Below are 27,739 nucleotides of genomic sequence, written 5' to 3'. Positions count from 1 at the left end.
GTTTTTGACAGTTTCTAGAGCAAAGATGGTAACTAAGTTGTACATTATTTGCAGACTTTGATGGTATTGGCAATAGCTGCCTGGAGCTGTGATTCTGAGTGTTTGGTTTCTGCTAAATATTTATTATCCTTATTCTAAAGCAATGGTTTTCAAAGTGTCCCCGGGCCAGCAGCAGCAGTGTCCTGGAAACTTGTTAGAAATGAAAATTCTTGGGTCACCCAGGGCTACTGAATCTCAAACTTTGGGATGAGGCCCAGTGGCCTGGTCTTACAAATCTTCCAAGTGATTTTATGCATACAAAAGGTCAAGAACCTCTGTTCTGGAGTATCAAGAACACTAATCAGAAATAAAAATCAAGGCCCTGTTTTAGGAAACTAATAGTACATGATTACTTTAAACCTAAGCAAATGTTAAGTTCCAGTTAGGAATTTTCTCAGCATCTGTTATATCAAATATACCTCGATCATAAAGGGCCCTATAAAGTGACCATTTAGTACTTAAGTAAACATAGGCCAGTCACATTTATATCGAAAAATGTGAAAGAGAAGGAGCCAGTGAGTGTTGACAAATTTAAAAATATATATATTGATACCTTTAAAATTAGATTTATAATGTACAAAACCAGCAAAGAGTTGTGAAACAAATTCTGGATTGAGAATCAGAACTAGAGTTCAAGTTTTTAAATTCTGCCTTTGACTAGCTTTTTGATTTAGACCCAAGATGTTTAACCCATAAAATGCAGGAATTGAAGTAAATTATCTCAGAGTTTCCTTTCAGCTCTAGGTTTTGGTGATACTTTCTTTTTGTATACCTTTCTGGTGTCACTAAAAGCCTCTTTCTTACTATTCTTGCTGCCCTTTCTTAACCTAAGTAAATATAGACTGTCATGTTCTTAACAGTAATTAATACACAGAGACTAAAACCTTTAGTTAAAAAACAGAAGTATTTAACCAAATTTGATGTTTTGTTAATGGATTATTTTTATTTTAGGACATCTAAGTTCATCTTCTATATATCCTGCATGCAGTGCTCCTTATTTATTGGCAACTTCATGTTCAGATGAGAAAGTAAGATTCTGGAGATGCAGAGTAACAGATGGAGAATCTGCTACATCAAAGAATGGAAAAATTGATCTTGCATACATTTGGGAAGAATGGCCATTACTTATTGAAGATGGACTTCAGAGCAATAGTAGTATAACTGTACCTGGTAGACCTGTAGAAGTTAGCTGTGCACATACAAATCGTTTAGCAGTAGCTTATAAGCAGCCTGCATCTAGTACTAGATCTTCCCAGGACTTTGTGATGCATGTAAGTATTTTTGAATGTGAGTCAACAGGAGGTTCATGTTGGGTCCTTGAACAGACAATTCATTTAGATGAGTTAAGCACAGTATTGGATTCTGGCATTAGTGTTGATAGCAATTTAGTGGCCTATAATAAACAAGAAATGTATTTATTTAGTAAAGAGAATATCATGTCAAACACAAAGCATTTAGTTCACTTAGATTGGATGTCTAGAGAAGATGGTTCTCATATCCTGACTGTAGGAATTGGATCAAAACTTTTTATGTATGGACCCCTGGCTGGCAAAGTACAAGAACAGACTGGTAAGGAAAGCCTGGCATTTCCCCTCTGGGAGAGTACTAAAATTGTGCCCCTTTCTAAATTTGTACTGTTACGAAGTGTGGACTTGGTTTCTTCTGTAGATGGCTCCCCACCTTTTCCTGTTTCTTTATCGTGGGTCCGGGATGGCATCCTTGTGGTAGGAATGGACTGTGAAATGCATGTGTATTCCCAATGGCAGCCATCTTCTAAACAAGAACCCGTTATAACAGATTCATACAGTGGGAGTACTCCATCTATAACAAGTTTAATAAAACAGAGTAACTCCAGTTCTGGGTTACATCCTCCAAAGAAAACTCTGACTCGATCCATGACCAGTCTCGCACAGAAAATCTGTGGAAAGAAAACTGCATTTGATCCTTCCATGGATATGGAAGATTCAGGTCTTTTTGAAGCAGCTCATGTACTTTCCCCTACTCTACCTCAGTATCATCCCTTGCAGCTTTTGGAACTCATGGATCTTGGTAAAATTCGGAGAACCAAGGCCATCTTGTCACATCTTGTTAAGTGCATTGCTGGGGAAGTTGTGGCTCTGAATGAAGCTGAATCTAATCATGAACGCCGCCTTAGGTCTCTCACAATCAGTGCTAGTGGAAGCACTACCAGAGACCCCCAGGCATTCAACAAGGCCGAAAATACAGATTACACAGAAATAGATTCTGTTCCTCCACTTCCTTTATATGCATTACTTGCGGCGGATGATGATAGCTGTTACTCATCTTTGGAGAAATCTACTAATGAGAGTACCTTAAGTAAATCAAACCAGTTGTCAAAAGAAAGTTATGATGAGCTTTTTCAGACCCCACCTCTAATGACTGATACTTGTATGTTAGAGACAGATGAAGAAAATACAAAGCCTAGAGTTATTGACCTTTCACAATACAGTCCAACTTACTTTGGACCTGAGCATGCTCAGGTTCTTTCTGGCCACTTACTTCATTCTAGTTTACCAGGACTCAGCCGGATGGAGCAGATGTCTTTGATGGCCTTAGCAGATACAATTGCAACTACAAGCACTGATATTGGAGAAAGCAGAGACAGAAGCCAAGGTAAAACTAAAATCCATACTGATAACAAATTTTACTTATTTTCACAGAAAATAATTTTAAATAATTTTTATTAAAATGATGCATTGGCTAGGCACAGGGGCTTATGCCTGTAAATTCAGCTCTTTGAAAGGCTGAGGCAGGAGGATCACTTGGACCAGGAGTTTAAGACCAATTTAGGCAACAAAGTGATACCCCATCTCTATGAAAAACAAAAAACTAGCCAGGTATGGTTCCTCACACCTATAGTCCTAGTGACTGAGGAGGCTGAGGTGGAATGATGCTTGAGTCCAGGAGGTTGAGACTGCAATGAATTGATTGTGCCACTGCACTACAGCCTGGACAATAGAGCAAGACCCTGTCTCTTAAAAAAATACTGTAAAGGTTTTTTTGGAAACATCTTTGCTACCTTTAATAGTACATATTAAGGGTTTGCTGTTTATGGTAGTATGGGGGGGGGCGGTGTTAGCTATTCAAGACTATCATAAACAGCAAACCCTTAATATGTATTATTTATCCCATAAATCATAGTACTAGCAGGCTATGTAATCGCAGCATTTTGGGAGACCAAGGCTGGTGGATCATGAGGTCAGGAGTTCCAGACCAGCCTGATCAACATGGTGAAACCCCATCTCTACCAAAAATAGGAAAATTAGCTGGTGTCCCAGCCACTCAGGAGGCTGAGGCAGGAGAAGTACTTGAACTTGGGGGGTGGAGATCACAGTGAACTGAGATTGCACCACTGCACTCTAGCCTGGGCAAGATTTCAACTCAAAAAAAAAAATTATAGTACTTCGAGCAAGTGTATAAAGACTCATTATGCCAGTCATTTTTATGAATTGTCTGTTTAAAAATACAAAAGATCCAACCGAATCATTTTGAGTTTAGTAAAACTTAACAAATTCTTATTAAACAATTATTTTAGGTACCTAAAAATAGAAGATGGTTTCTGTTTTTTCCCCTCATTTTGTAATAATCCACTATTAACAATTATAATTTGGTTTTTAAAATGTTGAGTTGTTTTTTTTTTTTTTAAATAAGCATTAGTGTATGCTCCTGCCTAGAAAAGCATAATATAGATAGGTATTTTCCTCACCCAGAGAGCATTAAACAAACAAACAAAAACTACTGAGTTATGAACAGATTCCCATCAAATCTCAAGTTCTGAAATGAACAAATTGAGCCTTGTGGACCATATATGTGTCAGTATACCTTTGAACTAAGCTTGAAAGGAAAATATATGGTAAATCTAATGTAGTAATAAAATTTAAATTTAAGAAAAAAACAAGTTGGTTGTGAATCTTGACACTTTAAGAGATATTACTAGTAGATACTGTTTTTGATGTGACTATGTGACTATGTTATAGGTGTTTTATGTTTTTAGTTTTTGCTTCAAGGAAAAAATATCAGACCCTCCCACCATGGAACTATTTCTTCCAGTGTTAACAGCAGATTATTGGGGTGGATGTATGATTTGAATAAATCATATTGATTAAAAATATTCTTATACATGTACCACAGAGAAGGTTAAACTATTCAAAAATCAGTCACATTTTAATTTAAATAAGATTTCAGTCAGTTATTGAGTACCCTATAAATACATGCACTTTTAATGAGTCAAATTACCATTTAAAAATTTTAACGAGAATTTGGCTTAGCAAGGCGGCTCATGCCTATAATCCCCAGCACTTTGAGAGGCTGAGGCAGGCAGATCACTTGAGATCAGGCGATCAAGACTAGCCTGGCCAATGTGGTGAAACCCCATCTCTGTTAAAAATACAAAAATTAGCTGGGCGTGGTGGCATAATAGATTGTTTATAAATCTATAAATAGATTATACAGAGTTTCATAGTCTCTTTATTCTCTTCTTTATTCTTTTTCCAATTGTTTAACTATTTTTTTTTCTTTCATGTGAAATTGTTTAGAAAAAAAGAAATGTTAGAAAATATTTAAGACTGATAACTTTTTTTTTGGTCAGGTTAAGAATGTTATGTGCCTATATTTGTTGTTCATTTGCCTACAATTTTTTTTTTAACACATTGCTCCCCCTTTCTCCCATTGCAGGTGGAGAAACTCTTGATGAATGTGGGTTAAAATTTCTTTTGGCTGTTCGACTCCATACCTTTCTTACAACTTCCCTTCCAGCCTATCGAGCTCAGCTTCTTCACCAAGGTGATTTTGATAGTAATTATTAAAGGGAAATAAAGCAAATAGAAAATGAGAGACTTGTGGATTTTTAAATTTATTTTTTGCCCAGACATGATCATGATGACAAATTTGACACATTTTAAGTTTCCTTTATTTGTTAAAATGTTTATTTCCTCATAATCTTCTTTGCTTAAAACATTGGAATTTTTGATGGTAGACAAAAGGAGTTAATGAAGAAACGGATACTGGGAAATTGGATATTCTGTGTTATGTTTTTAAATACATGATATGTTCCAGGCAAATTAGTATTGTTTCTTTAGAAATTTCTCCTTTGACATTTACCTAAAGTCAGTTTTTCTGCCAAACTTTGAATAATATTTTTGTTATAATACATTCTCAAATGTTAAATGTTTCACAAAGAGTATAGAATATTGAAAGTGTAAATTTACCCACCCTTAAAACTACTGATTAAAATATGTATTTCAGATATTAGTTTAGTATATTTTACATATTCTATATTGAGTGCTGTATTTCAAATTCTGTTACTGTTCTCTTATTTTGAACTATCTTAGATTTTGAACTGTCTTAGCGTAACTTAATAGATTCTTACTGAACGATTATTTTAGGTACCTGAAAATAACATTGTCTTAGACAGATCAAAGTAAGAGAAATCTCACCTAAGTTCACTTAAACAAAACAGCATGTTTTTTTGAATGTCATCTCCCAAGAAGTTCAAGAAATAGAGCTGGCTTTCAGCATTATTGAATCTATAGGTTTAAACAGTATTATTGGGACTTTGCAGTTTAGCATTTTAGCCTCTGCTCCTTGGTTTCAGCCTTTTGCTTACGCCTTTTGTCTCTGACTCTTTGTTTCACTGTCTGTTTTCTTTCTCTCATTTTGCATTTAGCTTTGAAAAAAGTAAAGCTGAAAATTCTCAATCAAATTTGTTTTAGTTTTTCGTTCATTTGTTTTTTGAGGTAGGGTCTTACTTCATCACCCAGACTGGAGTACAACGGTGCGATTTCTGCAAACCAGAACCTCCACCTCCTGGGTTCAGGTGATTCTTCTGCCTCAGCCTCCCGAATAGCTGGATCTACAGGCACACACTCCCATGCCTGGCTAATTTTTGTATTTTTGATAGAGATGGGGTTTCACCACATTGACCAGGCTAGTCTTGAACTCCTGACCTCAAGTTATCCGCCTGCCTCAGCCTCCCAAAGTGCTGTGGATTATAGGCATAAGCCACCTTGCCGGGCCAAATTCTCTTTAAAGTTTTAAATTGTAATTTGACACCTTAAAATTGTATGTATTTATGGGGCACAAAGTAATGTTATGATATATGTATACATAGTGAAATGGTTAAATCAAACTAAAGAACATATTCATCACTTCGGATATGTAACATATTTGTGTTAATATTTAAAATGTACTCTCAACAGGATTGAAATAGGCAATACACTATTATTAAACGTAGTTACCATGCTGTGCAGTACATCTCAAAAATGTATTCCTCCTGACTGAAACTTTGTACCATTTGAACAATGTCTTCCTTCTCATCTTGACCCTAGCCTTGGACAAACACCATTTTCTCTTTTTCTTTGATTTCAGTTGTATTAGGTTCCACACATAAGTGAGATCATGTAGTACTTGTCTTTCTATGACTGGCTTATTTTAGTTACTGTAATGTCCTCCAGGTTCATCCATGTTGTTGCAAATGACAAGATTTTCTTTTTTTTTTTTTTGAGATGGAGTTTTACTCTTGTTGCCCAGGCTGAAGTGCAATGGATATCAGATCCCTGCAACCTCTGCCTCCCGGGTTCAAGTGATTCTCCTGCCTCAGCCTCCTGAGTAGCCGAGATTACAGGTGCACACCACCACATTTTTGTATTTTTAGTAGAGGGAGGGTTTCTCCATGTTGGTCAGGCTGGTCTTGAACTCCCAACCTTAGGTGATCTGCTGGCCTTGGCCTCCCAAAGTACTGGGATTACAGGCGTGAGCTGCCATGCCCAGCCTAAGATTTCCTTTTTTAAGGCTGAATGGTACTCCATTGTATATACAGGCATACTTCTTTTTATTGTGTTTTGCTAGGTTGCATTTTGCAAATACAGCAGTTTTTACAAATTGAAGCTTTGTGGCAACCCTTTCTTAAACAAGTCTATCAGCACCATGTTTCCAACAGCATGTGTTCACTTCATGTCTCTGTGCCTCATTTTGGTAATTTTCACAATATTTCAAACTTTGATCTGTGATCAGTGATTTTTGTTACTATTGCAATGGTTTGGGGGTGCCATGAAGTGCACCTATGTAGGACAATGAATTTAATCAGTAAATGTTGTATGTGCTGTGGCTACAGCACTGATCAGCCATTCCCCTGTATTTCTCCTTCTGCTCAGACCTCCCTATTCACTGAGACACAACAATATAGAAATTAGGAGACTGGGCACAGTGGTTCACCTAAGGATTATGCCTGTAATCCCAGCACTTTGGGAGGCTGAGGCAGGCGGATCACCTGAGGGTGGGAGTTTGAGACCAGCCTGACCAACATGGAGAAACTCCATCTCTACTAAAAATACAAAATGAGCAGGGCATGGTGGTGCATGCCTATAATCCCAGCTACTGACGAGGCTGAGGCAGGAGAATCGCTTGAACACAGGAGGTGGAGGTTGCGGTGAGCTGAGATCACCATTGCTCTCCAGCATGGGCAACAAGAGTGAAACTTCATCTCGGGGAAAAAAAAGAAAGAAAGAAAAAGAAATTGGGACACTTTAACAACACCACCATGTCTTCTAAGTGTTCAAGTGAAAGGAAGAGCGTATCTGTTGCTTTAAATCAAAAGCTAGAAATGACTAAGCTCAGTAAGGAAGGCATGTCAAAAGCTGAGACAGGCTGAAAGCTAAGCCTCTTGTGCCAAACAGTTTACAAAATTGTAAATGCAAAGGGCAAGGTCCAAAGGAAACTAAAAGTTATACTCCACTGAACACAGGAATGATAAAAAAGCGAAGTGTGGAGAATGCTTATGTGGAGAATGTTTGAGTGGTTTAGGTAGATCGAACTAGCCTTAAGAGTCCCCTAAGCCAAAGCCTAATCCAGAACAAGGCTCTAACTCTTCTTAATTTCGTGAAAGCTGAGAGTGGAGAGGATGCTGCAGAATTAAAGTTTGAAGCTAGCAAAGATTGGTCCATGAGGTTTAAGGAAAGAAGCCGTCTCCATAAACTACAAGTACAAGCTGAAGCTAGATCTTCTGGATAACATGCTGAAGCTTCTACAAGCTGAAGCTTCTAAGCAAGTTAGCACTTGCTTCAACATGTTATCTAGAAGATCTAGTTAAGATAATTGACAAAAGTGGCTACATAAAAGAACAGATTTTGTTTGTTTGTTTGTTTGTTTGTTTTTTGAGACAGAGTTTTGCTCTTGTTACCCAGGCTGGAGTGCAATGGTGCGATCTCGGCTCACCGCAACCTCCGCCTCCTGGGTTCAGGCAATTCTCCTGCCTCAGCCTCCTGAGTAGCTGGGATTACAGGCACGCACCACCATGCCCAGCTAACTTTTTGTATTTTTAGTAGAGATGGGGTTTCACCATGTTGACCAGGATGGTCTCGATCTCTTGACCTCGTGATCCACCCGCCTTGGCCTCCCAAAGTGCTGGGATTACAGGCTTGAGCCACCGCGCCCGGCTAAAAGAACAGATTTTTAACGTAGATGGAATAGCCTTCTGTTGGAAGATGCCAGCTAGGACTTTCATAGTTAGAAGTCAATGCCCAGCTTCAAAGCTTCAAAGGACAGGCTGACTCTTGTTAGGGTCTAATGCAGCTGGTAACTAAGTTGAAACCAGTGCCCATTTACCATTCTGAAAATCCTGGAGTCTTCAAGAATTATGCTAACCCTACTCTGCCAGTGCTCTACAAATGGAACAACAAAGCCCAGATGGCAGCACCTCTGTTTACAGCATAATTTACTGAATATTTCCAGCCCACTATTGAGACCTGCTGTTAAGAAAAAAGGTTTCCTTGCAAAATATTGCTGTTATTAACAATGATCTGTTCACCTAAGAGCTCTGATGCAGATGTAAAGGGAGATTAATACTGTTTTCATTCCTGCTAATGCACATTCATTTTGCAGTCCACGAACCAAGGAATGCTTCCAACTTTTTTGAGACAGAGTTTCGCTCTTGTTACCCTGGCTGGAGTGCAATGGCACAATCTCAGCTCACCACAACCTCCGCCTCCTGGGTTCAAGTAATTCTCCTGCCTCAGCCTCCTGAGTAGCTGGGATTACAGGCACGTGCCACCATGCCCAGCTAATTTTTTGTATTTTTAGTAGAGATGGGGTTTCACCATGTTGACCAGGATGGTCCCAATCTCTCGACCTTGTGATCCACCCGCCTCGGCCTCCCAAAGTGCTGGGATTACAGGCTTGAGCCACTGCACCTGGCCGCTTCCAACTTTTAAGTCTTATCATTTAAGAAATACATTTCGTAAGGCTATAGCTGCTATAGATAATGAGTCCTCTGATAGACCTGGGCAAAGTAAATTGAAAAATTGCTGGAAAGACTTCACCATTCTTGATGCCATTATAGGGACATTTGCAATTCATCGGAGGAAGTCAACATGTCAGCATTACTAAGAGTTTAGAAGAAGTTGATTCCAGTCTTCACAGATGACTTTGAGGGGTGTAAGACATCAGTGGAAGAAGTAATTGCAGATATGGTAGAAATAGCAAGGGAACGAGAATTAGAAGTAGATCCTGAAGATGTGACTGAATTGTTGCAGAGCTGAGCATGATGACTCATGCCTGTAATCCCAACACTTTGGGATATTGAGGTGGGAGGATGCTTGAGGCCAGGAGTTTTGGACCAGCTGAAGCAACATAGTGAGACTTCATCTCTGAAAAAAATTTTGGTAGGTTTAGTGACACGTGCCTGTAGTCCTAGCTACTAGCTACTCAGGGGGCTGAATGGAAATATCACTTGAGTCCAGGAGTTCCAGACTTCACTGAGCTATGATCACACCACTGCACTCCAGTTGGGCAACAGAAGGAGACCCTGTCTCAAAAAAAAAAAAAAAAAAAAAAAAAAATTTCATCAGATGAGGAGTTTCTTAAAGGATGAACAATGAATGTGGTTTCTTAAGGTGGAATCTGTTCCTGGTGAAGATGCTGTGAACATGGTTGAAATGACAACAAAGGGTTTAGAATATTCTGTAAACTTAGTTGCTAGAGCACTAAGAGCACTGGCAGGGTTTGAGAGAGGACTGACTCCAATTTTGAAAGAAGTTCTAAATTCTATCAAATACCATTACATGGTACAGAGAAATCTTCCATAAAAGGAGGAGTCAATCTATGTGGCAACTTTATTTTCTTATATTAAGAAATTGCTACAGCCATCCCAGCCTTCAGTAAGCTCTACCCTGACCAGTCAGTAGCCGGTAACATCAAGGCAAGATTGTCCACTAGCAAAGATTATGACTTGCTTAAGGCTCGGATGATTGTTATATTTTAGCAGTAATGTATTTTTAAATTAAGGTATGTATACTCATTTTAGACATGCTATTTCACAGTTAGTTAACAGACCACAGTATGATGTAACTATAAATTTTATGTGCACTGGGAAATTGTGTTACTCATTTTATTGCAATATTTGCTTTATTGTGGTGGTCTGAAATCCAACCCATGGTCTCTTTAAGGTATGCCTGTATATACTGGAATTTTCTTTGTTAATTTATTGATGGATACTTGGGTTGATTCGATAACTGAGCTATTGTGAATAAAGCTGCACTTAACATTGGAGTGCAGATATCTTGTCAACGTACTGATTTCACATTCTTTGAATATATACTCATAAGTGGGATTGGTGGATCATGTGGTAATTTTGTTTTTATATTTTTTCTTTTTTCTTTAGTTTACTTAATTTTTTTCTTCTCTTTTAATAAAACATTGTTCCAGAATATTTTTAGATATTTGAGGAAACTTCGTACCCTTTTCCATAATGGCTGTACTAATTTATGTTCTCACTAGCAGTGTGCAAGTCTCCCCTTTTCACCACTTCTTTTCCAAAACTGTTATTTTCTCTCTTTTGATAATAGACATTCTAGCAGGTATGAGTTGTTATCTCATTATGGTTTAATTTGCATTTTCCTGATGTTTATAGATGTCAAGTACTTTTTTCATTTATCTGTTTGAGTATTCATATGTCTTCTTTTGAGAAATATCTGTTTAGGTCATTGCCCCCCTCTTTTTTTTTCTCCAAGAGCTGGGGGTCTTACTCTATTGCCCAGGCTAGAGTGAAACTCCTGGCCTCAAGCCATCCTCCTGTCTCAGCCTCTCAAATAGCTGGACTACAGGTGTGCACCACTTGTGCCTGGCATGCCATTTCTGAATTGAGTTGTGTTCCTCCTATTGGGTTGCTTGAATTCTTGATGTATTTTGAATATTAACTTCTTATCAGATATGCAGACTGCAAATATTATTTCCCAATCCATGGCTTTTCTCTTCACTCTGCTAATTGTATTCTTTGCTATGCAGAAGGTTTCAGTTTGATGTAATATCATGTGTTTATTTTTGCGTTTGTTGCCTTTGCCTTTGGTGTCATATCCAAAAAAATCATTGCCCAGACTGTTGTCATGTAGTTTTTCTCCTATGTTTTCTTCTAATAGTTTGATAATGCAAGTCTTATGTTTAAATCTTTAATCAGTTTTGACCTATTTTTCTATATGGTGTAAGGTAATGGTCCAATTTCATTCTTCTGCATGTGGTTATCTAGTTTTCCCAGCACCATTTATTGAAGAAACTATTCTTTCTCACTGTGTGTTCCTTGCACCTTTGAAAAAAATCAATTGAGTATAAATGCATGGGTTCATTTCCATGCTTTCTGTTCTATTCCATTGGTCGATTTTTCTGTTTTTATGCCAGTGCCATGCTGTTTTGATTACCCTAGCTTTGTAATATAGTTTGAAATTAGATAGTGTGATGTTTCTAGGTTTGCTCTTTCATCTCATGTTTACCTTGGGTATTTGGGGTTTCTTGGTATTCCTAATTAATTTAGGGTTGTTTTTTCTATTTCTGTGAAAAAATGATATCACTATTTTGATATACATGACATTGGATCTGTAGATCATGTTGGGTAGTGTGGACATTTTATCAACATTAATTTTTCCAGTCTGAGAAAACTGGTTATCTTCCATTTATTTGCATCTTCAAATTTCTTTCATCAGTGTTTTACAGTTTTTATTGTACAGCTCTGTTACCTCCTTGGTTTAATTTTTGTTTATAATGAAATGGGGTCTTGCTATGTTGCCCAGGCTGTTCTTAAACTCCTGAGCTCAAGTGATCCTTCTACCCCAGCCTCCCAAAGAGCTGGGATTACAGGTGTGAGCCACTGGCCTGGCCAGTTTATTTCTAAGTATTTTTATAGCAATTATTAATGGGATTGTTTTATTTTTAAAATCAGATCAGATAATTTGTTACTGTATGGAAATGCTACTGCTTTTTGCATTTTAATTTTGTATCCTTCAAGTTTAATGTAGTTGTTTATTAATTCTGTTTCTTTGGTGGAGTCTTTTGTGTTTTCTGCATGTAAGATTATCTTGTTAGCAAACTGACATTTTCATTTCTTCCTTTTCTAGTTGGATGCCTTTTTATTTCTTTCTCTTGTCTAATTGCTCTGGCAGGGATTTCTAGTACTATCATAGTTGAGTAGAAGTTGTGAGAGAGTTCATCCTTGTCTTCTTTCTAATCTTAGAGGAAAAGCTTTCAAATTGTCACTGTAGAGTATGATGTTTAGCTCTGAACCTGTCAATTATGGCCTTTATTGTGTTGAGGTGCATTCCTTCTGCACCTAATTTGTTGAGAGTTTTTGTCGTGAAAGGATGTTTAATTTTGTCAAATGCTTTTTTTTTTTTTTTTTTTTTTTTTTTTTGCATCGAGAGGATCATACGGTTTTGTCCTTGATTTTGTTAATGTGAACAGAATGACATTGGTTAATTTACACATGTTGAGCTAATCTTGCACCCCTGGCATAATTCCTACTTGATCATAGTGGTTGATCCTTTTATTGTGCTGTTAATTTGTTTTGCTAGTATTTTGGGGAGGATTTTACATTTGTGTTTATTGGGGATAATGGCCTATAATAATAATTATTATTTTTTGATATTCATTTTGCCTGACTTTGGCATCAGGGAAATGCTGTCCTCATAAAAAGAGTTAGGAACTTTTCTTTCTTCTTCTGTTCTTTGGAAGAGTTTAAGAAGGACTGATGTTAGTTTTTCTTTAAATGTTTAGTAGAATTTACCTGTGATGCCTGTGATGTGATTAGATTCTGGGCTTTTCTTTGATGAGAGACGTTTTTTTTTTTTGAGACAGAGTCTCAAGCAGTGGCAAGATCTCAGCTCTGCAATCTCTGCTTCTGGGGTTCAAGTGATTCTCTTACTTCAGCTTCTTGCGTAGCTAGGGTATTTTTAGTAGAGACAGAGTTTTGCTATATTAGCAAGGCTGGCTTTGAACTCCTGACCTCAAGTGATCTGCCTGCCTCTGCCTCCCAAAGTGCTGGGGTTACAGAAATGAGCCACCATGCCCAGTCTGATGGGAGACTTTATATTACTGATTTATATCCTTACTCATCCTCAATCTGTTCAGGTATTTTATTTCTTCGTATTTCAGTTCTGGCAGATTGTCTACGTCTAGGAATTTATCCATTTCTTCTGGGTTATCCAGTTTGTTGGCATATATGTGCATATTAATCTCTTATGATTATTTGTTTGTGGTATCAGTTGTAGTGTCTCTTCTTTAACTTCTCATTTTATTTGTAGTCTTTTATTTATTTTTTTATTTTTTGAGGTAGAGTCTTGCTCTGTCGCCCAGGCTGGAGTGCGGTGGAGCCTCTCAGGTCACTGCAACCTCTGCCTCCTGGGTTCAAGCGATTTTCCTGCCTCAGCCTCCCAAGTAGCTGGGGTTACAGGCTCATTCCACCACACCCGGCTAATTTTTGTATTATTAGTAAACATGGTTTCGACATGTTGGCCAGGCTGGCCTTAAACTCCTGACCTCAAGTGATCCGCCTGCCTCAGTTTCCTAAAGTGCTGGTATTATAGGCGTGAGCCACCGTGCCTGGCCCTTCTGTCTTTTTCTTAATCTTGCTCATGATTTGTCAATTGTATTTATCTTTCCAGAAAACTGACCCTTAGTTTTGTGAGGTTTTTTTTTCCTGTCATTTTTCTGGTTTATACTTTATTTATTTCTTCTCTGATCATTATTTCCTTTCTTCTGCTAACTTTGGTCTGAGTTTCTTCTCTTTTTGGTTCCTTGAGGTATAACACTAGGTTTATTTGAGGCCTCCCAGGTTGGGCAGGTCTGTTGTCAAAGGAAATACACAGTGACAGGTGTCTTCCTGCCTGGGTAGGACCTTGGAGTGGTGTTTGAGGCTAAGCCAAGCCACTGTTTGATAAACTCTCTGGTTGGGCAGGTCTAGCCCCTGAGCTTTGCTGAAATTTGCTGTGGTAGGTGTCTACCAGTCTGGATGGGGCTTTGGGGTGGGCTCTGAGGCCAGATGTGGAGGTTGGCCATCTAAGGACTGAAGCCAGGTTGAATTTTTCTACCATGCTTCTAGAAGCAACCAGCTTGTCTTTGCAGGTAGGGTATGCCATTGGCTGTTACCTCTAATTGGACGCTACCACTGGCAGTAACCCAGAGCTACCAACAAGATCTTGTAGGCTAGTTGCTATAAGGTCTACCTCCTTTCTTTGTTTCTACCCAACCCCAGATGATTTAGTTATGCCATTGCCCACATTGTTTCCCTTGAAGTGAGACCATTGTGAGCTTCCTGGGAAACATTTTCGAACACTGGGGCACCTCAGTGTCTGACGGTGGCTTTCTTTTCCAACTGTACAAACTGTGGATCTAGGGAATTTTCTTTGTGTAGCATAAACCAGCTTGGATGGAAACAGATGATGTGTTCAAAGTGAGACTGTTACTCTTACCCTTCTACTGCAGTTTTTATTTGGTTCTGTGGTCCATGCAGGTGTCTCAGCTCATGGCCAGGTTTGGGGGTAAAATGGCATTTTTTCATCTGTGGCTAGTTGCTACTTAAACACTTTGTATGTGGGGTGTCTGTCTTTGGGCTTCTATAACAAATACCTTAGACTGGGTAATTTATAAATAGGAAAAATTTATTTTTCATTTTTCTGGAGGATGAGAAGTCCAAGATCAAGGTTCCAGCAGATTTGGTGCTTGGTAAGTAAGGGCTTGATCTCCTCCATAGTTGGCACCTTGTTGCTACATCCTTAGATGATGGAAGTGGTGAAATGGACTAGCTGGTTCTCTTGAGCCCTTTTATAAGGGCATTAATCCCACTTATGAGGGCAATGGCCAGTTACCTCCTTAAGGTTCTTCTTCTTGATGATATTACATTATTATGTTTCAACATGAAATCTGGAGGGACATAAATATACAAACCATAGCGAGGAATGAAGCCTGAGACTTCTATTCCACCATCTTACTGATGTCTAAATCAAATTATTTAATTATTTGTAAAAATATATGGAGAGTTAATAGGAATCCAGAAATGATTTATAATAATAGTCCATTCACAACATAGGTTTTTTTTGGTTTTGTTTTTAACCTTTCATTTATTTTCAAAGTGTTCATTGTAGAAACATTTCACATTGCTTGGCATGGGAGGTGATTCCTTGCTTGGCTTAGGTTAAAAATTTGAGGCCATATATCTCAAAGCCACATCCTACAATTAATCATTTACTTGACTCAGTAATCCTAAACAAAATGTTTTGTGAAAAGTCAAAATAGAAGGTGAGGAATAAACGTGTAGGCCATTAAGTTGAGAATCACTGACATAAATGATGCTGTATAAAAATATCTTACTAATATGGTAATATGGGATAATAATTACTGTGTGCCAGATTCTATTCTAAATTTTATAACTATATTAATTCTCAAAACTATGTTATAAGGTAGTTCCATGATTATTTGCATTTTATATACAGATAAATTGAGGCATTAAGAGACAGCATAACTTGTCCAAGATTATATTGATATATTAGGCTGGTGCAAAAGTAATTGTAGTTTTTGCCTTTTTAAATGGCAAAAACCACTTGCAGTTACTTTTGTACCAACTTAATACTTAACAATTGAACTGGAATTTATTTTTATTATTTTATTTTTATTTTTATTTTTGTTTTTGAGACAGAGTCTCACTCTGTCACTGAAGCTGGACTGCATGATCTCAGCTCACTGTAACTTCCACTTCCCTGGTTCAAGTGATTCTTCTGCCTCAGCTTCCTGAGTAGCTGGGATTACAGGTACACGCCACCATGCCTGGCTAATTGTATGCTTTTTAAGTAGAGACTGGGTTTTACCATGTTGACCAGGCTGGTCTCAAACTTCTGACCTCAAGTGATCCACCCACGTAGGCCTCCCAAAGTGCTGGAATTACAGGCCTCAGCCTGTACAGAATAGTACAGAAGATTTCACCTTCTAGCGCCCGGCTAGAGCTGGAATTTAATGTATGCATTCTGATTTTGGGGTCTTTGCAGTGCTAGTCCTAATTCATCAACCTGAACTGCTTACTTGATTTTTTTTATTAATTCTGTGGAATTACATCCGCAAAACAAATGTTGACCAAAGGAAGGTAAAAATCAGCTTTGAAGATAGAAATATATCAATGTAAAGTAATGCTTTAAGTGTTTCTCATTTTTAAAAAGGATCATGGGTAATAGCTGGAGAACAAAAATACATCAGCACAGTGGAATTTGCCATAAGCCTTTTTTCTTTTCCTTTCAAAAAACGCTATTTCTACCAAATACATATGCTCACTGGAGTGATACAGTTGTTTGAAGTAGCAAAAATAAAAAAAATAGCCCATATTTCTAATCTTAAACTGTGAATCTCATAGAAGTTTACACATTTATATTGTAAATATGGAACATACATTTCTGATAATCATAGAAGCATACTTCTATTTCTTATAAACATCTTTTTGACATTTCTGCAGGTCTTTGTACAAGTCATTTTGCTTGGGCATTTCACTCAGTAGCAGAAGAAGAACTGCTGAACATGTTGCCAGCCATGCAGAAAAATGATCCCACTTGGTCTGAACTAAGAGCTATGGGTGTGGGGTGGTGGGTCCGGAATACCCGCATCTTACGCAAATGCATGGAAAAAGTAAGTGTTTTATTTTGTTATATAAGTGAGTTAATATTTTTTGGACATTTTTTAAAATGTCATTCCATATCTTCTCTGCCATTACTCCCTCTTGTTTTTGAAGAAGCAAAAGGCTTTTGAATAGTCCATATTTCATTTATAACATATTTCAAAATATGTTAATATAAAGTTTTGAAATATATATTCTGATTCCCAACTTAATTGACACATTTGCTTAGTAGTATATGTCTGATTTTACAAAATAACATATGTATATGTTTAGAAAAATTTAAAAATAGTGCAGAAGAACTTCTAAGGAAAGGCAATAGTCTTACTATTTCTTCTGTGTCCTTTGAAGCCATCACCATGTCACTTTTGTTATTTTAAAATGCACATATTATTCATTTACATATTTTTAAAATTTTATTAAACATTCAGTGGCTAATATTTGCCAGCCTTGCATATGAAGGAAATTACTTGTTCAAAACTGTTTCTGTGAAATTTTGACCAATATGTTTTGATTATAGGTAGCTAAAGCAGCCTTTTATAGAAAGAATGATCCTTTAGATGCTGCCATTTTTTACCTTGCAATGAAAAAGAAAGCTGTGATTTGGGGATTATATAGGTAGGTAAAAAACAAACAAACAAACAAAAAACACCTGTGCTTCAGTGTGAAAATCTGGTCATAAGGAGTAAATGTATGAAGTAAGATTATTTGTTGTTATTGATGTTGATTCATGTAGATTCTTATTAAGAGAGAGATTTCATAAGGAAAAGGCCCCAAGTATTTTTTTTTTTTTTTTAGAATGGAAGAAACCTGATGAGGTCAGTTTAATTTGTTTTCAGATTTATCAATCCAGAAACAAAATATTGTTTATTTTAAGAACTTCTTATCATGCTCCTATGAAACAAAGGTAATGTATTAGTCAAAGGTAATGTAGCAGTTTTCATGCTGCTGATAAAGACATACCCAAGATTGGACAATTTACATAATAAAGAGATTTATTGGACCTACAGTTCCATGTGGCTGGGAAGGCCTCACAATCATGGCAGAAGTTGAAAGGCATGACAACAGGCAAGAGAAAAGAGCTTGTGCAGGGGAACTCCTGTTTTTAAAACCATCAAGTCTCTTGAGACTTACTATCATAAAAATAGCATGGGAAAGACTTGCTCCCATGATTCAGTTATCTCCCACTGGGTCCCTCCCACAACACGTGGAAATTCAAGATGCAGTTTGGGTGGGGACACAGCCAAACTATACTGGGTAACTAAACCAGAAACTTATATTTAGGGCAGGGAAGAAGATTAATTAATTAGTTGGTGGAGTCTGGAACAGGCATCTACCTCTGTGCTGTAGGCCAGCCCTACCCTTCAAAACTGCCTCCCTCCTGTGGGTGGGCCTCACCTTCTTTCAGAGCTAAATTCACTTAGAATTTTTCTCTCTCACATCTAAGCAAGACTGGTGAACAAGATTATGATAAATAGTTCTTCATTTGTTTTGACTTTATTTCCAGAGGACCCACATGAACAACAACCTTTGGGGGAAAATTATGATAACAAATGGGTTTTCTAAGAGACTAGATGATTTAGGGTTGTTTTGATTCAAGGCACATTCTTTAGATTTTATCTCTTATCTAGGTAATTTTCAGATGGGCAGAGGTGAAAAGTTACTGATGAGTTTCAATGGTGGCACATAAGTAGTTTCCTTTGTATTTTGAAAGAAAAATTTTTTTGTAATCTCTCTTGAGACTTATATAACAAATGTTTACCTAATACTTTTTTTTTAAGACAGAGTCTTTCTCTGTCACCCAGGCTGGAATACAATGAGTCATTGCAACGTTCACCTCTGGGGTTCAAGGCAAGTTCTCTTGCCTCAGCCTCCCAAGTAGCTGGGATTACAGGTGCCCACTACCACACCTGGGTGATTTTTATATTTGTAGTAGAAACAGGGTTTCATCGTGTTGGTCAGGCTGGTCTTGAACTCCTGACCTCAGGTCATCCACCTGTCTTGGCCTCCTGAAGTGCTAGGATTACAGATATGAGCCACCGTGCCCAGCCTACCTAATATAATTTTTACTGGGAAAAGAAGCACATATATGTGCACATATATGTAAGTCATGAACTGGCAGATGTTTCTATTGAGCCTTAGCTGTTAAATCCTAACTTTAGAAAATTGATTCTAATGTAAAAAAAAAAAAATTGTATTCCAAAATTTTCATACCTCTTTTTTCCTTTGTAGAGCTGAAAAAAACACCAAGATGACACAGTTTTTTGGACACAATTTTGAGGATGAAAGATGGCGTAAAGCAGCTTTAAAGAATGCTTTTTCTTTGCTAGGCAAACAAAGATTTGAACATTCTGCAGCATTTTTTCTTTTAGCTGGCTGCCTCAGAGATGCAGTTGAGGTAATGAATAAAATTTAAATAACAAGAATAGCAAAGTCATCTTTTAAAGCTCTTTAGTGCTTAAATTTTTAATTTTACTAAATTTTTAAATTTCAACATTATTGAAGGCTAAATACCTGAAATAACTGTTCATATTTAATAGAGACATTTAAAGATTTGACTGTTAACTTGAATAGTATTTATACAGAATTAAGATTAACCAAATGGTGTTTGTTAGTTGATAGAAATAGGTAATTGATTTGACGCTTAAGAATATTCATGAAGAAGTTAAAAAATTAAAAGGTTTATGTTATAAGTTTAAACATATTTGAACCCCATATCTGTCTCTGTATTATTTGATAAATGTTAGAAAGTCCTTAACTGATTATTTTGTAGTAAACCTTAAAAAAATTATGAATATTTAAGATAAAACGTTTCTGTCTCAAATTGCCCTTTTGCTCAGAGTTTCATACAAGTAATTCAAAATAGCCTTTCAACATGGAGACTAAAGTCTCCAGGGGCAGATGGAGATTAATAGTAGAGACTCAAGTCAAAAAATAATATAGATTGAACTGACATCATTTAAAGTATCCATTATTTCCTAATTTAGTCTACTTTTTTGCACATATATATATTTAGTACTAGAAGGTAGATTTGCAAATATTAAATGTTGTCAAGTAGATTTGCTAAAAGGAAGCAGCATGTATTTTGTTTCTTACCCTTCTTTGCTAATTTTGGATATTAATAAGGCCTTGTATTTTTCCAGTTATTAGTGAGTTAATTGAATTTATACTAAAATGAAACCTGCTCTTGCTTATTTATAAACAATATTTTCTTTTTAAAGGTATGTCTTGAGAAATTGAATGACATTCAGTTGGCTCTTGTAATAGCAAGACTCTATGAGTGTGAATTTGATACAGCTGCAACATATAAATCTATTTTACGTAAAAAAGTTTTGGGAGTTGATTCTCCTGCCAATGAACTGTGTTCCTTGAACATAAATATGCATCATGATCCTTTTCTTCGGAGCATGGCATATTGGATTTTGGAAGATTATAGTGGTGCTCTGGAAACATTAATCAAGCAACCTATCAGAGAGTGTGATGGTAAGCTGCATTTCTAAGATGTTAATGATTAAGAGTGTTATTGGTAATTGCTACATGTGCAGATCATTCTATGGTGTGATAAGGGTAATAGAGACAAATTGAATTTGTGGTCTTTATAACAGTTTTTGGTTGGTTGGGGTTTTTTCCTCCAGAAAGAGAAATCCTTTGAAAACAAAAAAATTGGGATTTTCTGTTTTTAAAAAGTGGATTTATTGAACATAAATATTGTTAACGCTTGAATATAGACATATTGAAGAAATACTTTTATAAAGCCAGTTTTTAAATCTTAGGTTGAATTTAGTGCGTTTGTCCATCAGTTTTAGAATTCTTATAGTGTAAAATATATTCAGTGTAAAAAAAAAAAGTTGACTTAGGTGATGTGAATAGAAAATCTTAAGCTAGATAAACCTGACTGTCTTGTTCATGAGATAAGTGAGGTAGAGCATATGTACTCTTTTGTGTCTACTAGTACCTTTTCTTTTAGAAATCCTCTTTGCTAAAGCTTTCTTAGAGTTTTGCATAAAATGGAATTTTTATATAGATTCTATAAAAATGAGATTTGCTTTTCAGATACTTTTCCATAGATTGAGTTGTGTTTGGTAGCTGATAAAATAGGTATTATATTATTCGAAATACTCATTGGAAAAGGTTCTAGTTTGTAGACTTTTATGTGTTATCATTTAATTGGGAAGTGGCCTTTGCCTTATTTTCTAAACCTTTGAGAAAGCTGTGTGTCTCATTTGTTTAAGTCTTCTAGCCATCCAAGCTAAGGATTTTCAAACTAGCCTCTCTGTATTGAAGGGAAAAATGTAAATGCCTTTTCTAGCCACTTTCTTTTTTAAGGGTTTTTATTTTTAAAAAATTTTAGAGACCTCATCTTGCTTTGTTGTCGTGGCTTATCTCAAACACCTGGCCTCAAGCTAGCCTCCTACCTTGGCCTCCCAAAGTCTGGAATTACAGGCATGAACCACTGTGCCTGGCCCTCTTTTCTTTTCCCCTCCCCTCCCCTCCCCTCCCCTCCCCTCCCCTCCTCTTCTTCTTTCTTTATTTTCTTTCTTTCCTTCTTTTCTTTTCTTTTCTCTTCTCTTTCTATTCTTTTCTTTTTTCACATGGAGTCTCACTCTGTCACCAGGCTGGAGTGTAGTGGTGCTATCTCACTTCATTTCAGCTTCCACCAGCAGGGACCACAGATGTGTGTCACCGTGCCTGGCTAATTTTTTTGTATTTTCGGTATAGATAGGGTTTCACCATGTTCCCCTGGCTGGTCTTGAACTCCTGAGCTCAAAGTACAGGGTTTATAGGCATGAACTACCACACCCGGCCCTGACCGCACTTTCTTATACTTACAGATATTCATGTGAAAATTGTATTTTAATTTTGGACTAGTACATGTTTACATACTTTTATTACCAATTAATCTTGTATTCTAGAAAAAAATTTCAAAAGATAATAGTGGCTTGGACCAGAATGATTAGAGTGGAGGCAGAGAGATGTGGTTGGATTTGTGATACGATTTTAAGATTGACTAGATAGGACTGGATTTGATATGGAATGAGAAGGAGTTAGGAGTCAAAGGTAACTCTTGGCTCAACAGGTAAATGATACAGGGAAGTATTGTTTTACATCATGAAGCTTTCTCTGATAAGGTGACATTTGAGCAGAGAATTGGTTGAAATGAGTGAGTTAATCAATGTAGATATGGGTAAAGAGTGGTTTGGGTCAAGGGCACACTAAATTAAAAGATCCCAAAGCAAGAGTTTATACATGTAAGTGGAAACAAAATGTAGGCCTTTCAATATAGGAGTTTAGATTTTCAGTGTTAAGTTGGGACTGGAGATAGAGATGATGTCCAAGTTATCATTTCAGTATTTCATTGGATGTTACTGAAAGTCATGGGACTGTACGAATTCAACTCAGGGAATATAGATAGAAAAGAAGTCAGCAGTTGAACCCTAGAGGAATCTCAGCATTCCAAGGTAGAGAAAATGAGGACTAACAAAGCAGACTGAGAAGTATCCAGGGAAGTAGAAAAAGAACAAAAAGTCTGTAACTTGATGTTTTAAATTATCTTAGAATATTACCTGAAGAGATTTGTTTCAATGAGAAAGCAGCATAATCTTTGTTTTCCTACTTCATTAGAATGTGTTAATTATAAATGTGTTATTGCCTCTTTAATGCCATGGATCATTGTGGCCTATTAGTAAAACTGTGTCAAAGACCCTGCAGATAAAGGTGTCATAGCAGGTAGAGAAAAGGGACTACAATACAGACACCCAGTTCAGCTCTTGAACAACTTTCCTTGGCTCATGAAATGAATTTACTTTCAGATCAAGTTATGTCAGCCTGTAGTCCTGCGGTTTTTAATTTCTACAATTACCTAAGAACACATCCTCTTTTGCTGAGACGTCATTTTGGATCATCTGATACATTTTCCACACATATGAGTCTAACAGGAAAAAGTGGACTGGCAGGAACAATTAATTTAAGTGAAAGACGATTATTTTTTACTACTGCCAGTGCTCATTTAAAAGCTGGCTGTCCAATGTTGGCTTTGGAAGTATTATCAAAGATGCCTAAAGTCATCAAGAAAACAAGACCTTTTTGTAGAGCTTCTAGTTTTCTGGATACTAGTAAAGACTGCTCTCCTTCTTCTCCATTAAACTTGGATGCAAGGGAAGATAAGTCTTCTGCTCTTGATTGGTCACAGTCACTGATGAATGGTTTTGGATCTTCTTCAGAGGGTTCCTCAGAGAAGCAATCAAACTCCACTCTTTCTTTTGACTGGAGCCAACCAAATGTTGTGTTTCAGGATGACTCTTTAGAGTTAAAATGGGACAGTGATAATGATGAAGAAAATGAGGATGTCCCTGTTTCAATGAAAGAACTAAAATCTTTACAGAGAAAAACAGATAAAAAAATAGATGAAATCAGTTCTAATTACACAGAATCTTTCAGCACACTAGATGGAAATGACCTCTTAAATCCATCAGAAGATATAATTGCAGTTCAGTTAAAATTTAGAGCATGTTTAAAGATTCTCACAGTAGAACTTCGTACTTTATCTACCGGCTATGAAATAGATGGTGGAAAATTGCGTTACCAGCTATACCACTGGCTTGAAAAAGAGGTGATAGCTCTTCAGAGGACTTGTGACTTTTGCTCAGATGCTGAAGAACTACAGTCTGCATTTGGCAAAAGTGAAGATGAATTTGGATTAAATGAGGATGCTGAAGATTTGCCTCACCAAACAAAAGTGAAACAACTGAGAGAAAACTTTCAGGAAAAAAGACAGTGGCTCTTGAAATATCAGTCACTTTTGAGAATGTTTCTTAGTTACTGCATACTTCATGGATCTCATGGTGGGGGTCTTGCATCTGTAAGAATGGAATTGATTTTGCTTTTGCAAGAATCTCAGCAGGTATGTAATTTTTATGACAGTCAAAAATAGTACATGTCCAAAACTGTTTTTGATGTTGCTTTTTTGGTTTCGAATACTAAGACTTGATTTTCTTCATTACAGTTGCTTTAGGGAATGTTCCCTTCTCTGTGGTCCTTCATATTATGAATTAGTAGAGTTGTATATTTACTGTAGTTTCAAGCAATTCAGTATCAGGCCTTATTACCTGCTTAATCCACACTCCAAACTCCTTGTAGGGTGACAAACTTCTTATTGCAAGAGAATATTGTCTTTTTATTTTCCCTCTCTGTTCCCCCTCAATGTCTTATTTTTAAATATGATTATTGGATTACTGACTTCTTCAGGTCCCTTCTAACTCTAAATTTCTATTATGCTTTTATTTTTTAATTGCTTTGAAGTGAGAGCCCTTGATTTACTGAAGTAATGATTTATAACTATAAATGGTTGATTAACCTTTTTTCCCTCTTTGTTTTTAAGGAAACGGCAGAACCGCTGTTTTCTAGCCCTCTGTCAGAACAAACCTCAGTGCCTCTCCTCTTTGCTTGTACAGCCAGTGCCAAAACAGTAGTTGCCAATCCATTATTGCACCTTAGTAATCTAACACATGATATTCTCCATGCCATAATAAACTTCGATTCACCACCCCACCCTGATATCCAGAGCAATAAAGTAAGTATGCTTAGTTTCAAGCTTTTAATTCATCTGTACAATGATAAAACTACAAGACAAATATTAACATGTTTTTTAAAGTAATTTTAAACATCAGACTAAGCATAGCAATTGTTACATTACCAAGTTTATGTTGATTCCTATTAAAGAAATCTTCTGATTGTAGACCAGCTTATCATACTCGTGTTACTTAGACCAGTAGAGTTCTTGAATTTTTTATCAAAATGCTTATTTAGTCTTAGATGCTTTTTCAGAATAATAGGTGCATATGTAGATAAATGAGTGATTCCTTTAATAGGACATTTAACCAAAAAGCTCATTATTTTTTAAACATAGAAAGTTAATATTTTAATGTAAAGGCACTACTATGTAAATAAAGTTTTCCCTTGTTAATGTTGGAGGATTCCATATTTTAAGGATAATGTGAACTATTTGCCCCTGTCATTTCTGAACCAGCTAGAACAGAATCACCTGCAGTGCTTATTAAAAGTTTGGATTCTCAAGTTCACCCCAAACTTATTCAATCAGTCTGTGAGAGTATGTACCAAGAATATGTATTTTTAAAGAAGCTCCTGGTGTGATTCTAATGCGTAACTAATTATATTGTTATAGTTAATTCTCTAATCAACCAGAGCATCCTGTTCATCATCACTTTATCTGCTGTTGATATCATATTTTATCTTTACTTTCCAGACATAGTGAAATCCTTTGAAGTATAACTGATTTTGACCATTTTCATATATCCCTACAGTTGCTTTTTTTCCCTTATACTCTATCATGTAGCTCTCGTCCACCTCCCAGGTTATATTACACCAGTTCGCTTTTCTGTTTGCCTGATGGTGGCCTCTCCTACAATTTTACCCGCTTTAGTACCCTCTTCTACAATTTTACCCTCTTTAATCCTTGTAATTGAATTACCTTCTTTAGTTCTTATAATTGAATTTCACTACTTATTTTTCTGTATTGCTCTGTAGTATATGCCCATATGGCTTATTATACAGTTTAGAATTTAATTTCTTTCAGATTGTGCTCATTTTAGCCAAACTATATTTTATATTTAACTTTATAGCATACCTGTGGTGTATCAGTTAGCTTTTGCTGCTTAAGAACTGTCCTGAAACAGTAGTGGCTTAAAAAGCCATCATTTATTTTGCTCATGATTCTTTGAGTTGGTTCATTAGTTCTTTGGTTTAGTCCAGCTGTACTAATGTCTGTACTCTGTCATTCGTCTTTGGTCAACTGGTGGGTTAACTGGGTTCTAGATGATCTAGGATGGCATCATTTACATTTGCAATGGTTGGCATATGCTGACAGTACTGACAGGAGAATCTGGGTCATAGGTATCTCATTTTCAGCAGGCAAGCCTAATATATTTGTCTGGGTTCTTCAAGAAACAGAAACTAGAATGTGTAATGAGAGAGAGATTTATTATAAAGAATTGGCTTATGTGGTTTTGGAGGCTGAAAAGTTCCAAGATCTGCAGTTGGCAAGTTGGAGACCCAGGAGAGCTGATGGTATAGTTCCAGTCCAAATCAGGCCTGAGAACTAGGAGAGCTATGGTTTAAGTTCAGATCAGAAAGTCAGCAGGCTGAAGACCCCAAAAGAGCTGATGTTTTAGTTCAAGTTTGAAGATAGGAAAAGCAATGCCCCAGCTCAGTGCAGTTAGACAGGAGTTACTCAGCCTTTTTGTCCTATTCAGATCTTGCCAGTTGAGTCTGCTCACATAACAGACCACAATCTGCTTAATAGGTCTACTGATTCAAATGTTTATCTCATCTGAAAACATCTCACAGACACCTAGAATAATGTTTAATCAAATGTCTGTGCACCCCTTGGCCCAGTCACAACCAGATTTTTTTCACATGGTGGCGTCAGGGGTTCAAGAACAGTAAGAATAGAATTTGCAAGGCTTTTTGAGCTGTAGATTCAAAACTCACACTTCATTTCTGTTGTTTCCTCTTGGTCAAACAAGTCAAGGCCAGCTTAGATTCAGTGAGTGGAGAAGTAGGTCCAGCTCTCTTTTGCAGAAGCTGTAAAATACTGTGGTCATTTTTGCAAGTTCCCACACAAAGTTTTTATCGTCTTCAATTATGTAATATCTTTTAATTCATACCATGTTTTACTGATCTTTGAAGGAAAAATTAGCAATTAGATTTTACCTGTCAGTCTTCATTTTATCTACAAAAAGACTGGCATACTTCACAATCAGATGAGGAACCTGGTCTTTTAATATTCTAGTCTAGTTTGACTTTCTTACCTAGCTGAAGCTTCTCCTTCATCCTCAGTTCTACCTAATGTTACCACTGTTGCTGTGCCATGTTTAGGGTCTTCTCTTCCTTAAAACAAATGCTTGACTCCACTGCCTTTTGATTAGTGCGTTTCATACCCTAAAACGTTTCTCTTTTCTCTAGTTTCACTCTTCAAATTATTTCCTAAGGTAACTGTAATATGTGGTAGCATATTTTTTAGTGACCTGTCCATTGGTGAACTGTCTGTTATCAGGCAGTGTCTCTTCATGTTTTGGTTGAGGAAAAAGCAGATTGAGAGTTGGAGGGCTTACTTTAATACATGGTTTATGCTTTACTGGAGAGCTGACATCTGTTCCTCTTTGCTCTAGAAAAAGAAATTAGGTAGCAGATGTGTGTTTTATAATTTCTGCTAAAGGCTTCAGTGTGTTTTCTTTAAATTTTCTGTAGTGAGACTTATGTAGATAAAAATGAGTGTTATGGAAAAAAGGAAATAGTTTATGGAGGCAAAGAACGAAACATTTTTTTCATTTAAAAAAATGCTGATTATATTACGTCTTGAAAAAAAAATCTATACTTTAAAAAAGTTACACTTAAAGTAATTTTGTTTTTGTTTTCCAGGTATATGTAATGCATACTTTAGCAGCCTCACTTTCTGCTTGTATTTATCAGTGCCTTTGTGGTAGTCATAACTACAGGTAACTATCTTTTTATGAAATTTAAGAATGCTTACAGTAAGCTATGAGGTTTCATATTTTGTATGTTAGTGGTTTAGAACTATCTATAACAGTCTATTTCAAGTAATGCAAAAAACATACATTTGAAGTTTTTAGTACTTTCTGTTCATCTTTGAAATTTTTATGGCAAATGAATCTCAAATAAAATTCGTATAACTTATTTAGCAGCCTATTACTGATCACTGCGTTATGTCAGGTACTGTGATTGGCACTGAGA

At 36.6% G+C, this 27,739-nt stretch overlaps 1 protein-coding gene across 5 annotated transcripts in view; it reads left to right on the top strand.

The window, feature by feature from the left end:
• Positions 1-27,739, top strand: part of DMXL1 (Dmx like 1) — a 170,352-nt gene that overhangs the window by 69,243 nt on the left and 73,370 nt on the right. For all 5 annotated transcript variants that reach the window (XM_074382300.1, XM_074382293.1, XM_003920672.4 and 2 more), the window contains 9 exons: positions 991-2,673; positions 4,735-4,842; positions 16,814-16,983; positions 17,490-17,587; positions 19,202-19,367; positions 20,191-20,452; positions 22,780-23,870; positions 24,348-24,539; positions 27,407-27,483. In XM_074382300.1, the coding sequence (XP_074238401.1) occupies positions 991-2,673; positions 4,735-4,842; positions 16,814-16,983; positions 17,490-17,587; positions 19,202-19,367; positions 20,191-20,452; positions 22,780-23,870; positions 24,348-24,539; positions 27,407-27,483 (3,847 nt within the window). The remainder of the gene's footprint in view (positions 1-990; positions 2,674-4,734; positions 4,843-16,813; positions 16,984-17,489; positions 17,588-19,201; positions 19,368-20,190; positions 20,453-22,779; positions 23,871-24,347; positions 24,540-27,406; positions 27,484-27,739) is intronic.

This window comes from Saimiri boliviensis, chromosome 1 (genome assembly GCF_048565385.1).
Source record: "Saimiri boliviensis isolate mSaiBol1 chromosome 1, mSaiBol1.pri, whole genome shotgun sequence".
NCBI classification, from domain to species: Eukaryota; Metazoa; Chordata; class Mammalia; order Primates; family Cebidae; genus Saimiri; species Saimiri boliviensis.
Note: the sequence above shows the minus strand (reverse complement) of the source record. Positions and strands in the feature narration are given on the sequence as shown.